At 37.8% G+C, this 15,772-nt stretch overlaps 1 protein-coding gene across 2 annotated transcripts in view; it reads left to right on the top strand.

Moving 5' to 3' along the window:
- The window catches only part of EIF4E3 (eukaryotic translation initiation factor 4E family member 3), a 38,924-nt gene extending 23,637 nt beyond the window's left edge, over positions 1-15,287 (top strand). For both annotated transcript variants that reach the window (XM_011381001.2, XM_023523836.1), the window contains exons 3-7: positions 1,150-1,244; positions 2,822-2,882; positions 5,452-5,518; positions 8,900-9,055; positions 13,307-15,287. In XM_011381001.2, the coding sequence (XP_011379303.1) occupies positions 1,219-1,244; positions 2,822-2,882; positions 5,452-5,518; positions 8,900-9,055; positions 13,307-13,353 (357 nt within the window). In that variant the 5' untranslated portion in view covers positions 1,150-1,218 and the 3' untranslated portion in view covers positions 13,354-15,287. The remainder of the gene's footprint in view (positions 1-1,149; positions 1,245-2,821; positions 2,883-5,451; positions 5,519-8,899; positions 9,056-13,306) is intronic.
- Positions 15,288-15,772: the final 485 nt, after the last annotated feature.

Genomic DNA, 15,772 nt, shown 5'->3' with positions numbered 1-15,772 from the left:
GCTATGGTCCATTCCAAACAAACTGGGAAAGATTGTCTTTGTAAACTTAATCCTCATCCTAATCCTGGTGGTCATACCAAACAGTGATGCTTGGGCAGGTTAGTCTCTGCCTGAGTTTTCTTATAGATAAAACAAGAATAATAATAGTACCTCTTAGTAATAAGGTCATCATTAGGATAAATTACAGAAACATGTAAAAATTCATAGAACAAAACCTGGCAATATTACTTTTACTGTTGTTATGTTACTCTTTTATTTTTATATAATCTGTTTCTGCCTACCAGCTACTCTGTGTCTTCATTAGTTCCAGCTGCTATAATAGTACCATAGACTGGGTGGCTTAAACAAAATTGATTTGTCACAGTTCTAGAGGCTGAGGTCCAAGATCAGGGTACCAGCATGGTCAGGTTCCGATGTGAGCCCTATTCCTAGTTTACAGGACAGAGAGCCATCTCCTTGCTATGCTCTCAATACGGTGGAGATAAAGAGGCCATCTCTCTTTCTCTTCTTATAGGGACACTAATGCTGTCATAGAGGCTCCCTCCTTATGACCTAATTACCTCCCAAAGGCTCTACTTCCTAATACCACCCCACTGGGGGTTAGTGTTTCTTTGTATGAATTTGAGGAGAACACAGACATGCAGCCCATAACATCCAGTATCTTGGGCTACTGAGCTGTTCCCTGTTCATTCTAGGAGGGAAAAGGAAAGAGGACAGCATGTAAGGTGATTCCTCTTTGCTTCTTCCTTTAGACCCCACCCCCCAGTCTAAAGCATAATACACTCCTTCTAAAAAGAAGACAGAGTCTGTTACAGAAAATATGGTTCAGTACATATATTCAGCATTACAAGCTTTAAAAATCATTGGCAACATCCTTACCCAGTTTTATGTGGAGATACATTGCATAGGAATGTTTGCTTAATAACTACAGCTTTATGAACATAGAAGTTGGCCCAACTTCAGTGAAGAACATTCTTTAACGTTATGTTACATTTTCTAGCAGAAAATTAGAACACTAAGAATGATCTATTTTGAATGGATAGGACTTAGTGAGAATCTGATTGTTTCTTTAATTCATTAATTTATAATCTAGTGACACAGTAAAAAATTAAAACTGAGTGTATTAAACAATGTGTTTTTCTTTTAAAGATATTCTGGAGTGTATACAATAACATTCCTCCTGTGACTAGCCTGCCTCTGAGATGTAGTTATCATTTAATGAGAGGAGAGAGGCGACCACTCTGGTAAGTGTCTGACATTAATTTGAGGTTAAGTGGGAGAGAAATGATTGTAAACCTCATACTTAATCATGTTGAATTGAAATGCCAAAGCACTTTTTCCAGGAGATGTTGGAAAGTAATTTTAGTTATTACTTAATTATGAAATAAGCCCCTGCCCACCATCCCCTTCACTTTGGGCTCAGGATGGTGAGGAGGTTTCTCCGTGTGCATCCACCAAGCGCCCCATTGCAGTCTCACCACAAATAGGTCATTATTAGAGCCCAGAAGGTACAAAGCAGGCCTTTGTATGGGTGTTGCATCATTTGAGTTTATTCTTTCGTTTGAAAAAGCTTACAGGCTACTGTGGGGAGCTGAGGGAGACAGATGTGGTATTCACGCCTATTGTATGGTTGAACAAAGATCATATCACCTCAGACATCTCTCTCACATGGACCACATAGAAAGTGTGCGGTACTGATCATGGCCCAGGGTCTAGGGGAAGGTATCCTTCTTTAATAGCTTGGTGTAGTGACGAGGGTGGTAGACAATGAGCCAGTTTGCATAGACTGGATTCCCAATTAGTAGTAAATCCTTATATCATGTCCCTCAACTGTTCTAAATTATGCACTCATTAATAAAATAGAAATCTATCTCAGCTCCTTTGGTAGAAAATGATAGGAACCTAATCTGAAATGAATTTTTTAGCCCCTGTAACTGAGCAGTGCACTGGTAGGGCTGATTTCTGGCAGAGCTGAGGGCTCAAATGTTATTAGAAACCTGATGCTCTCCATCAGATTTGCTTTGTTTTCCTCTGCATTGGTTTAATTTTCAGACTCTCTCATTTGTGGTAGCAAAATGGTTCACAGTAGCTCCAGTCTTACACCCTACAAGAATACAGACATTGGCGTTCACCAGTACCAGTAAAATGCCAGGGCCTACTCTCATTGGCTCACATGGGTCACCTTTCCATCCCTGGCTGGTCACAACCACTAGAGAGAGGCAGTATTCTTGTGGGCAAACCTGGGACATTAGCCTATCTTTGAAGCTAAGGTGTGGAATGGACCTCATCTGAATGCGCCTGACTTATAAGAGTAGGGAACAAGTGGCTCCTTAAAAGAAAATTTGGATGCTCTTACCAGAAGAGGGAGCAAATACTAAATGGGAAAGCAAAGCAAATTCCCACCACAGGGGCTAGTTCTCCTAATAGACCTATGACACAAGGTTGACAACAAGAATCAGATGAGGCAATGTCGTGATCATGATATTGAAATATAAAGGCTTTTAACAAGTGAAGCACTTGTATTAATTTGTCCATCCCCCGATAGTCTAGGGAACCTCTCATTACCACCTCCTTGAGGATGAGAACCTGGTGTCCTATCACCTTTCCTGCCCTTGTAGTTACTGAATTTCATTTTCTTCCCTCCCCATCTCTATCTTCTTCCTTTTTCTTTTATCTTCTTGTTTCCAATAAAAGGACTGAGGGAGAGTTTATTGAAGAATGCTGGGTTTTTTTGGTTTTTAATGTCATCTGTTGTTAAAGTAAATGTATATAGAACCAGTTAATTCTTGAATGTAACTTTAGATGTTGATCTTTGTTCCAGGGAAGAGGAGAGTAACGCAAAGGGTGGCGTGTGGAAGATGAAAGTTCCCAAGGACAGCACGGTAGGTTTGTTCTGGTCCTTTTCTAGACCTGGCAGTGCTCGGGGTGGTTTTTGACTGCAGATGATGAGCAGCCTGTGTTTTTCAGACAGCCTGCCTGGTAGTCCCAGGAAGAGAAATTCTCTTCTGACTCTGCCTTATACTGTCACCTTGAAATTACATTATTGTGTTTCTCTATAGATGTGGTGTAATAGTTTTACTATGCCATATTGTCTGAAGAGCTAAATGCCTATAACCTTTACAGAAAGCCTGTTATCTTTATGGTGGTCATTTCCTCACCAGGTCTTAACTAACACATGGAAGTTGGTTTTACATAGCAAGAAGCAAGACCTTTCTACTGAAAGCTCATCCCTCTTCCACTGGGGGCAGAGTGGTTCTGAGAATGACTATGGCATGGAGAGTGAGGATGCTGGGAAGGCCTCACATCTCACCAATCTTAGGGGGTTCACATGAGGCTGTGCTAGCTTCCCTCTGGGGCTGATGAGAACCTGATTGGAGGGATGGCTTGGTGGGATGCTGGTTTGCAGTGGCCAAGCCTCAGAAACCTCGATTTCCCAGAGGTGGGCTCTAATTCATCATACTGGCTGAAAATGAATGTTCAAATCTTTTCTTAAGCCCTGGGAAACCAAAAGCCTTCTTTGAAATAGATGAAAGGGTAAATGCTACCCATTCTCACCTTTTCATGGTTTCTTTCATGTATATAAGCTCAAAGAATTGAAATGTCTTCAGAGATCCATAGGCTTGAGCTGGAGTCATTTTCCTATAAGCACATACCTAAGACATGGTCAGATTTATTTGTGAAAGATGCAGACTATTAGTCAAGATATGTAGCTCCAAGATTTGCCTGTTATTTGACATACATATTAAAAAACGTCAGGGGAGCAAAGAACAAAACAGGTAAGTAAGGCCTGTGAATCCGCTCTGTTCCCCTTAAAAGGGAAATGAAAGCAAAAAATATAAGAGAAAGAGACAATGTAAGTTTTTTTTTTTTTTTTCAATAAGAACAAGTTTTCCTTTTCATTTTCATTAATTTCTGACACTAGACTTTGAATTCTAGTAGAAACAATCATGATGCCACCTTTCAGTGAAAAGAGGCTGAAAAGCACATTTGTCCTTTCTCTCCTTGTTAAGCCTACTTGGCCACATTCAGTCACAAGTAATAACACTTCATGTCTGTACGAGTTTCCTTATCCTAAGCAGTTAGGTGCATGCTTAATTGTCAACACGTGGGAGTCTGGTGGGTCAACCTTGTCTGAATTCAAAACGAGAGGGAACTTTCCCTTCCCTAGCTTCTTGTCTCCACCCTCAACTTCATCACTAACAGTGTAAGAGACAGAAAATAGAAGGAATGATTTCTAGGTGGGAGACAAGTAGACCAGAAGGGAGGGTCTAGGAAAGAGAAAAGAAAATCCTCTTTGAGAATGAGAGGTCATAATGGTTAATTGCTGTTGTTTTGGTTACAAATTCAGCTAGGCTGCTTTCAGTTCATTAGAATATAATAATAAACACTGTTATTATAGTTAATTTGTATTGAGCCCTTGGCATATAGCAGGCACATAGCTTTTATGGAACGGTTGAGTCCTTTGGTTGCAGTCATAGTGCTAAGTCCTTTGAATGCATTTGTTGACTAATTTTATGGTCACAACAACCCTGGGAGGTGGGCTGAGGTGGGCCCACCTATGGAAACTGATGCTCAGAGAGGTTGATAACCTGCCAGGGTCACAGATACTAAGCAGCCTCTCAGGATTCAGACCTAGTTCTGGAAGAGTTCAGAGCCTGTGAACTAGGGCAAGGAAGATAAAAGGGACCAAGAACTTTTCAAGGGAGAATAACTGGAAGAAATTTTAGGCCTCCAATAATCTTTAAGTGGATCCTGGCTGTTTGTTGGATGGCATTAGTAGATCTTGAGTAGAAAGGACTCCATTTTTTCTCACTAGTAGGAGGTAGACCAGACCATGCACTAATTCTTCTGGGCAAATGTGTACATACCCTTATAAAGTTAGCATAAACAGTCTGTCTCAAGTGAATAGAAATTTGCAAGTCTCTAGTATTTGATAAACCAGAAATTTCCTCAAGTGCTCTTTGCTGTGTAACCTTTGAAGTACCTTATAAACTGCAAGAGAAACAGAGGAAGAGGTTTTGAAGAGACAGATTTTACTAATAGCATTCATTTTGAATCAGAGAGAGGTAAAGAAATCAGAAAGTTATGTCATTTAAATGCATTTCCCCCCATTTTTTGACCTTCATCAGGGCTTTCACTAAAGATTAGCTTTGTGACTTTGGACACAAAGTTTGTGACTTTAGATCACTTGTATTTATCTGTGTAAAGTTATTTGTCAACCAATACTATACATGCCAGTATTGTTGAGTGTTTGCACTTGTAATTTGGAGATGTCTGTGGGCTCTAAATATGGGCATGGAAAGTGTATGTGAAGTTACGGAAAATGTGACTTGTTTAGCTCCTGGAGATAATTGTCTAAAATATATATATATATGTGTGTTGTTTTTGTTTTTGTTTTTTGTTTTTTTTTTTTGATTTTGTTTTTTGTTTTTTATTCTTTTCCCATACCAGTCCACAGTTTGGAAAGAGTTGTTGTTAGCGACTATCGGGGAACAGTTCACAGATTGTGCTGCTGCAGGTAAAGAAGCCCACAGCTCTGGTTGTCCTTGCTCATGTGTGCTTGGCTTGTGCTTGTTACTTGCAGAAATTTGTTTTTGTGTGTTTTGACTTTTTATATGTTTTGAAGTTGTTTATTTTGTTACTGTGAAGTTACTTAGATTTTTTTTTTTCATGTGATTGTGGCATTTAGTGTTATGTTTATATATGTCTGTGTATATGCATATGTATTTTCCCTCATCACGCATCTTAATAGTATCTGTGACCATCTGTCCAAAATAAATAGGCAGAAAGAAAAGAAAATATCAATTGGACTCTTAACTTGTGGTTGGTTTCCTTTCTAATTCTTCTTGAAGGAGAATGTGCCTTTGGTGTCTAGTGAAGTTTGTAGTGAGGTAGGTACAATTCTTTCTGTCCCTTTCAATCCCTTTTTCCTTCCTCCTGTCCCTCTCTTGGTTCCCTGCTCAAAGAGAGCAGTAAAAGGTAGGCAGGGTGAGTTCACCATTATAACCTGACCCCCATAATTGAGGCTAAAATATAAGGTCTCCAAAACTTTACTTGGGAGACCATTTTCAAATACTGAGTGAATTTCCGAGAGCCTCTATGAGTACATTTTTATTTTGTTTTGTTTTTGTCATGAAACCACTCAAAGAGGGGAATTGAATTGCTTGCTTAACGTTTTGTTTTTCTTGGGTAGTTCCTTCTGGATGCTTCTGAGGTAACATTTAGAATAACATTTTTACTGTTCAGCTTTCAGTTAAGATTTTTTTTAATGAATTGGTATTGGCTAATTGGCCCTCAGATATCTTAGACAGTGCTATCTTTAGGAGCCTCTGAAGGCCTAGCCAGTGCTATGGCCATCTTCAATTCATCTCACTAGCAGTTTCAATAATTCTGCCTTTGTTTTGCTTTCTTTTTACACCACTTTTTTATTTACTTAAGACAAAACCTGGGTTAAGATGAAATGATCTTTAAAGTTCAGATTTTTTCTGTCTTAACAGGGAGTGGTTAGCAACTTTACCATATGCAGCCAAAAATGCATTCTAGATGTAATTATAAATTCTGAAATCCGTGGGAGAGGAAGTTATTCCTGTTTCCAGAACAGGGAAGATTATCTAAGTAATAATAAATAGCCAGGATTAAGTAAAGAAGACCTGTTGTTCTGTGACTGCTTTAGGAAATGAGAACACCATTAACTATTAACTTTTAGCTCTTTCACTAACCTGGCTCTGCCACTTGAGCAAGTCAGCTAATCTCTCTGGGCTTCATTTTCTCTATCTTTAAACAGTGGCTCCCCCTCTCTCTAATGTCTTATGCCGCCAGTGCCCTAAAATAATTAGGGTTTTGCTAGTTGAGTCTCCTTATGAATATTACATGTTTGCTGATGGGTCTGCCTTTGCATAAGAGTTGCAGCCTTTTTACCAAGCTGTTTCTGAAAATGCTATGCTAGTAGGCTATGCCTGGTTACCAAAAGCCAAGGCAGACTGAAATGTTGACAGTTCAGCTTACTTAATACCCATCAATTATAGCACCCTCTGACGAAAAGTGTAGAAATGGGCAGTATTAAAGACTGGAGAATGCCGATATTTTCCTAAAAGGTAAGTATAGCGACTTCATGGCCATTCTTCAAAGTGGTAAACTACAAAGTTTCCCTCTCTACTTGATGATTTTATGTTCACATAAAACTTAACACTGAGTTCTAGTGAGTATATTTTGAAGGAGTAAATTAAAAAATAAGAAACCTATACATAAAACAAATTTTTTGATGGAATAATCCAAGTTCCTATTGGATGGCCACGATCAGGTACTATTTATTTATTTATTTTTATTATTATTATTTTTTTAATGTGACACATATACAAAAAAGTACACAAACCATAATGTGTATACCTTGATAAAGATTCACAAAGTAGACAGATCCCTGTAACTGGAATCCAGATCAGAGCACGACATTACCTGCCCCCAAGATCCCTCTTCATCTCCCACTCCTCCAAAGATGGCTGCCTGTCGACTTCTAACACCATAGGGATGATTTTGCCTGCTTTCAAACATTTATGTAAATGGAGTAATTTAATTTAGTTCCAAATCATACACACTTAGCCATGATCAAATTCATTGAAAAAGGAAAAAAAGAAGAGAGGAAGGGAGGAAAAGGAAAGAAGGAAGGAAGAAAGGGAGGCAGGCAGGCAGGCAGGCAGGCAGGCCTTATTTTACTGAAGGTGAATTCCTTTAGTAAATTGGATGTACTTATTTAAATTGTAACTAAATACTAGAATGTTTTAACCTCCAGAAAACAATTGGAAGGACTGATGACATAAATATTTAGATTTACAGATTTACTGCAAATTAGGCAAAACATATTTATTAAAGCAACATTTCGTAATTTCGATGCTCACCTTTCTCATTTTACTTATTGTTGCTAAATATGCATGTGCAAAGAGCTGACCCTATTGTATTAATATGTAATAAACATGTAAACCAGGAGTCAGAAGTCTTTTTACTCTAATCATTTCGATGCAAACTGATGGATACAAAGTCGCTGTAAGGGAGCATATGACAGTACAACAAAACCTTACTTATTCAGCCATCATTCTCAAATATCCACAAGGCAGCCACAAATCTTGAAAAAATAAAATAAAATAAAAACTAAAGACCTACATTAATTAATGTGGATAAATGCTTTAATGTCATTTACTTAAGTACTATAATAGCAGAACCACACTCAGAAGATATTTATTCTTACTTCATGCACAGTGCTAACAAATGGTCATTGATTCTCTAGCCTACAGTTTAAGCTCAAATGCAGAAAGGGGATGGCTAGAGAGAAGCACTAGAAAGCTGGAAGAATTAATAGGGAAGGAGACATGCAAACCACCAAAAGCAGGAGAAACTCAGAACACACTAGGTCCAGTTAGTGTTGGGGCAAATAGTACTAACCACCCCCGAGATCTCTGAATGCCTGATAGGAAAATCAGGAGAAATACTTGCACTTCTTAAAGACAGTCAAGCATCAAGGAAAAGTTCATTCGAGTTCACTTGGCTTTCAGAGGACAGAGTATTATGCAACTCGTTTTAGAAAAAGTCTCATCAAAACAGTAAGAAAAGCTTTGGTAACATGTTAAAAAGGGTAAATTACTTATCTGGAAAATTTGTTTGGCTGGAACACTTTGTTTATCTCTTCAGTCCCTGGTTAAATGTGATGTGATTGCTACAGCTTTTGCCCAATAACTTACTTTTTGTCCAATGATTCTTATTAGAAACAAGTACTTATTATGGGTTCTCTTGTGCCACCTTCTTTTTATCATCTTAGTTATAACTTACAGGTAAAATGATAAGCACATAAAAAACAATGTGGGCATACTTGAAATTTTCACTCATTTTTTTTTCCTTGCTTTCCCCTTAGATGACGAAGTAATAGGAGTTAGTGTCAGTGTTCGGGACCGGGAAGACGTAGTCCAAGTCTGGAATGTAAATGCCTCTTTAGTGGGCGAAGCAACTGTTCTAGAAAAGATCTATGAACTTCTGCCTCACATATCTTTTAAAGCGGTATTTTATAAACGTAAGTGCTTCATTTCCACTTATTACTTACTAGATAATTCTTTTATACTTTAAAAAATAGAAACTGCGTTGCAAATGAGATGAAGGCAGAGTCACTTGAAATTCTATAATACAGAAAGTATTTCAATAAAATATATTTAAGTGTTAAGAAAAAAGTTTAGTCTCAGAAATTAAAATAAGATTTAATTGTCGCGTAAATGCATGGATCAGAAAAGGAGATGCATATTGTATTTATTATATCAAAGAGTTAAACTTGATCTTAAATTTGTTATTCTCAGAAAAAATTGCCTTCTATTTGAAGCAACAATAACAATAATGTTATTGTATGACCTGGCAGGTAGATGTTCAATCATCCCTTCATAAATAGGAATTTATAATGTATAACATCTGTATTTGTGAAGGAACTAGTTCTGAGCACAGGGATGATTGAATGTCCTACTGAAATGCTAATACTTCCTCATTATGGATGACTGTGACACAGAACTGAAAGAGAATTCACGCGTACTGTTGAAATGTTAACAGTATGAATAGGTGTGTGAAACCATTGTTTCCATCATGATTCATGTTCATTGCTTTTGTGTGCTCTTTTGAAAAAGTCATTTTTGTCATAATGAAAACAGCTTAGTGCTATTACACCAATGTTTGGTGGATCAAACTTCAGGTTACACTTTCAACAATGAATTAGAGTAAAAGATTGACAGCCCAACACATGTATGTTAGATTTCCTATTTCTCAAACTGTTCCAAGTGTCAATAAACCAGTTTTTTCAACTACTGTATTTCATTGAATCTAAGATGCCCTTGATGATAAGTATCATTTTAGTATTACAAAGAAAGAAAAATAAAAGGCTCCCAATTAAACTATGACACATTATTGATTCCAGGGTTTCTCAAATGTGGGAGTAGGGGAGCGCATCTTAGAATTGCTGAAATACACTTCATATATTGTTTCACTTGTCTCAACCCCTTGCCAAAAAGGAGAAAAAAGTCACATTTTGTTTTGTGATCGTCTTAGTATGATGGAGGATATTAAAACTAAGTCCTCCTTCTAAGAAATCACACAATCATAGGCCAAGGGATTTTAGATTTTAAGCAGTAGACCAATCAGGTGCTATAGATATTTAGGAGGTGCCTAGCTTCTGAACTGTAAATGAAAGTTTAAATAAAGGAGACAGAAAGGTGGCACTGCAGAAGTCGATTGTTAGCTGTGCAGTGTGGAAATTGCAATTTTCATTCCTTAGGGAACATTAATTGTAGTTTCAACCCAAATCTTAATTGAAAGGTCACTGAGGGTCTTTTCTTTTTTCTACTCCATAAGCCTAACCGCAGCAGATATTCTCTGTAAGGAAGTGTGTTTCATTGCCATTTATGAATGAGGCTAAAACATTCTTTCCCACCTTTGAAACAGCTCCACATTTGATTCAAAAGAAGAGAAAAACCATTTGGAATTATTAAGTCACACACTCTAGATTTTTGTCCCACTTCAACAGTGTGACCTTGAGCAAGTCACAACTTCTCATCCCTTTACTTTCTAAATAGCAAGGAGGTTGGTCTTACATGATCTCCAAGGTCCCTTCTACTTCAAAATTATGTGATTAATCTTCTAGGTAACGTGTTGGGTAGCAGCAGGTTCAGCATGATATGAGTGTTTCATTAGATAATTATGCCACAAAGTGGTTAGGCTGGTTTTGGGGGCAGTGGCATTCATCACTTAAGACTAAGCAAGGATGATTCCCCACTTAGCTCTTGTAATTTCGTGAGAGGAGGCAAACAAAGGGGGAAACTTGCAGCATGGCCAGTTGAATCAAGCTGAATAGATACCCTTAGAGATAGATGCCATCGTGATGTTTGTGGGTAATGCAAAACTGGCTATAATCTCAGTAGAAATCCATATTTTAATGGCATATATTCACATTTAAAAACAGATTATTCAAATAAAAAATTTGAATTGAAAAAAGAAGCAATTCTCTTTATTTTATATGAAGCAGGCAGTCCTTTACTCAGTAGAGTTATATACCACATGCTGCAGAATTGATACAGAAAATTGAGGTTTGGGCAGAAATCTTATTCACAGCATGATGAGGAACAGTTGTAGGGCGAGCTAAGTCAGAAATGGCCAATGCCATGCTTTTACTCTGTCTTGTTAATGGGATCCTGGTGTAAGTATTCACAAGTTATGGGAGCCAAGGTAACGTGACAGATTTTCCATGTAGAAAGAGCCCTGGTATATTCTGTCAGGCTTTCAGCAGGGTGGATGAGGATTGGGCTGTTGATAAGTTATATGAGATTTGGATAAAGATTGGTTATTTGACTAAGAAACTCCCAATGTGCAGAGACCCCACCCCTCAAATTCTGTTTAGTTATTCAGAGTAGCTGAATGACAGATGTCTTTCTTGATGGTGAGAACTGTTTAGAACAGAGGTTGGCAAACTACAAACCTCAAGTCAAATCTTCCCCCTCTCTGCCTGCTTTTGTATGGGCTGCAGCTAAGAATGCTTTGCACATTTTTAAAGGGTTGGAAAAAATCAAAAGAGGAACTACCACACATGAAAATTATATGAAATCCAAATCTCAGTGTCTATATATATATATATATATAAAGTATATTGGCACCTAGCAATGCCCATTTGTGTTCACATCGCCTATGGCTGCTTCATGTTACAGTGGCAGAGTTAATAATTGGCACAGAGACCCTATGGCCCGCAAAGCCTAAAATATTTATCCTATGCCTCTTTCCAGAAAAAATTTGCTGAGTCCTGGATTTAAGCATTTCTGTCATCCCTTTCTGCCAAGGGTAACCTGAGGCAGACAGGGCTTCTTCTACTCCCCAGGACTCTCCCAGTCCTGACTTCTCGACTATCTCCATGACCCATCCATTTGCAGCATTTCAGTGTCTCAGCTATGACTGTCTCACAGTGTCCTTCATGCTTAGAAGTAATAAAAATCTTTGAATAGTCCATGTCTTTTGATTTAATAATTTGGAGCCCAGCATTACCATGAGGTCATGGCTCCCCCACTTGACCCAGCAGCACTGCATATTTTATTCCAGAGCAGACCATATTTTCTTTGGTGTCTGCCATGAAAATCTTCCTTAAAAAGAAAAGAAAACATACAAAGTGAAATATTTGTAAAGATCTCTTGTGAGAAATGTTCAATTAAATCAATTTGGATTACAGGCCACCGTTAGGAGTTTGGCCAACCAAAGGTAACCGTTGGAGCTATAGGTGTGCTTCTTCGAATGTTTTATCCAAGTGAAGAGCAGTGGGGGGATGATCCAGAGGTCTCATTCCCCACCTAGCACCCCATACTAATCTGAAGAACATAGTCCATATTAAAACCAGAGAATTGGGAGGTGCTTAAGAGGTGAAATGGGCCAGCCCATGTGGATCTTCCTAGGACATCTTCACTGCTGGTGGGGTAGGGGGTGGAGAGACAAACAAAGAACGGGGGATCTAAGTCGCCCTGGGCTGTATGAGACTTTTCTCCTTGAGGGACGAGAACCTGCCCTTGCTTCATGATGATGGTTAACCAGGTACAGAAAGCAGATTTTCAGTCTTGCCCATTTGCCTTACCTTGGAGGAAAGGTTATGTATTTTGTAGGTCTCTCATTTCCCACTTCCAGTTTTTAAAATTTTAAGTCTTTGAAGAATATTTCTGATAATTTGTATTCTGGAGTTTTTCATTGTAATCAGTAATTTTGCAAGCCAAACAATAGAGCTGGGGGGAGGTGGGGTCAGGGAACATCACTGGGAAAAATAAAAGACTCATCAGCTTTATGAGAGGGCATCAAAGGTGGGGAGACATAATACAATTGTTCTTGCCCTTGTGTTGTTCTTTGCTTTATTTTATTTTTATTCTATTTTCTTTTTTAAGATAGGCTTGTGAATGACCCTGTCTTGGGTAACATGAGGCCTCTCCCCACCCATGAGTTCTGTGGGGTGCATTTACCCCTGCAGTTTTTGCTCAGAGCCCAACATACTCTCTTCATCAGCTTGTTAGATTACTCATCCTCTCCGGCACAGCAAGAAGAAACAGGCAGCATGCCCATTGCTTGTTTATTCCTTGTTTTAATTTTCATTATTACGTTTCTCAGGAAATGCGCGCCTTAGCTAACAGTTACTGGCACAAAAAGGTATTTGAGTTCTTGCCAACATTTGGGGAAACTGAATGAGATGCCTTAGAGAAGGGTTGCCCCATCCTTTGCTTAAAGTTTTCTTTCCTTTTTTTCTTTTTTGTTTTTTTCTGTCCTTTAGCCCATGAAGAGCATCATGCTTTTGAAGGTGGACGTGGAAAACACTAATTGCACTCTGTAAAGAATTCTTTGTCCTTTGCTGATTGGTTTTGGAAACGGTCTTAACAGGAGGGAGAGTGAAGAGAAGACTTGCCGAAGTCCGATGCTGGTCAATTTAGAGTGGGTTTCTGTCCTTGCAGACTGGGCAATTAGGATTCAAAGTGGCAGGTGGGGTCGGGGGGCGATTGTATGGGTTTCTACCGTCACATTACTTGCGCTTTTTTTTTTTCTTTCTAAATTCTCTGTCCTTTTTACTCCAATTTTTTCCCCCTTTTAAATTCCTTATTCAATCTAATTATGGTTTTCTACACTCCCCTTTCATTGAGGCACAAGAAATCGGTTTCCCTTTAAGTAGCTCTGCTGTACCTAGTTAATGAGAATATGCGTAATCGTGACAATGCTGCTTTTGAAAATCCACACTGTACTCGGAGGAATACTAGCTGGTGAAACCTGTCTTGATTATTTGTTGTGACACATTCCTACATACTATGCACCGGGCATTGTTTTTTCTGCCCCAGGGAAAAGAAAAACCATACTTAATCAGATTTTGCACTGACAGCTCACACATCTTTTATTTTTCCTTTTTAAAAATCTATTTTTTTTTTTTTTTTATCTATAAGAGGAAAATAATAGTTGGGTTGCCTAACATAAAAACTATAATCATAGTTGAGGATCAGGATATAAATGAAACTCTAGGTTTTGGACTCTGTCAACCAGAATTTCAATTTAGCCTTTTCAAAGGAAGCTTTAGAGTAGTAGGAAGGGATTTCTCCAAATAGGAAACCTTACATTTCTGATTGAAAGAGGAGGTAATATTTTAATTGTTTGAATTAAGATTCTTCTGAATTTTGGGTGTCCGTACACCCTTAAGACTTCCCACATCAATTTGAACACATTTTGTTAAATGATCTTCTTTTTCCTGCTTACATTGTATATCATTTCCAATAATCCCATAGTCCTCCAAGTGGGGCAGATTTTGCCTGCCTTTTTCATAGAGGAACAAGAAGTTAAATCTCATTTCTAGGATGAAGGTGAACATTCACAAAGTGGAATTTTGAGTGCATTCTGTTCATATTAATTATTGAAATTGTTAACATATAATTAATATATTATGTTACCAAAGAAATACTGATTTTAGTAGGAGGAAATAGCCACCCTCTGAAACACAGACTTGCTCAAAATGTGCCGAATTTATTCCTTGATTCTGCAAAGCCCCCTACTGCTCTGCATGAAAAGGGCAGAGTCATTTGAAGATGCTTCCTCCTGCTGGCGTTTTTTTCAGAGCTGGGGCACTAGTGCATGCTTGTACATTTTTCAAAAGGGCCGAGCTCTCAGAACTTCACTGTGCCCTGGATTTTAATTCCTCTTGTAGTGTTGACCAGCAGAGACAGGTGGAGCTATTTCAAACCTCTAACCTGTGTTTGTAAATAAAATTCTTCAAACATTTTAAAGGAGTTTCAACAATATCTATTTATAAAAGCTGTGCCCTTCACTCATTACTAACCACATCAACCATAATAACAATGACCATAGTTTTTTTTTTTTTAAATGCTTTGTTTCTAAACTTGAGTTTTTCAGTCATTTCAAAATGAGTTATAAGGATATCCAGACCCATTTTTCAAAAGCCTGGAACTTACTTCTTTAAATATTGTACTAACATCCAACTTGTTTTCAAATTATTCTTTAAAGATTTAAAAAAGGTATTCTGGACATGAATTAAAATTCTTTTTGATAATATAAGTATTTTTCTGATCAATTAGAAAAAGGATATAATTGACTTATCTTCATTATAATTGTCAAATATATTTCCATAACTAAATGGACTTTGAAGTATTTTTATTTTTGAACTTTATTTAAAAGCATTGTAATGACATGTTCAACTTTTGCATGTATGTAGCCTTTGAAGTAAAAGTAAAATAAAATAAACAGGAATGTTAGGCTCACGTGGGTGTTTTCCGTTTTCTGTTGTTTATGATTCGTGAAACATGGCTTAACACACAAAGTAGGTGTTTGTTGCTAAGAACTTGTGCAACTGTTTCTGACCCTGTAGAAAATACCAACTGTGAGAAGGATTTAATTTGCCTAAGTTAAGAACCTATCATCTAAATTACTTTGAGAGAATTTTGTCAAATTTTGCTTTGAAAATTGTTTTAATTGAATATTTAGTTCATAGGAGACATTGTATGAACTAAGCTGATTTAATCAGTTTAAAAACCTCTCATTACCCACTTGGATTAAAGAAGCCAATACTCTTCTCAGATACAAGGAAGTATTTTGTGGGACATGTGACTTTTATGTTAGGGCAGTATACCTATCTCTACCAATGCCGAGGAAAGTGAGACTTTTCAATAGAATACTGTTTTGTTTTGTTTTGTTTTGTTTCAGCCAAAGTCCTTGCAGGTGCAGCCTATACTCTATACATAGAGAC

Source organism: Pteropus vampyrus, unplaced genomic scaffold, assembly GCF_000151845.1.
Source record: "Pteropus vampyrus isolate Shadow unplaced genomic scaffold, Pvam_2.0 Scaffold420, whole genome shotgun sequence".
NCBI classification, from domain to species: domain Eukaryota; kingdom Metazoa; phylum Chordata; class Mammalia; order Chiroptera; family Pteropodidae; genus Pteropus; species Pteropus vampyrus.
This window is presented reverse-complemented; position numbering and strand designations above follow the sequence as displayed.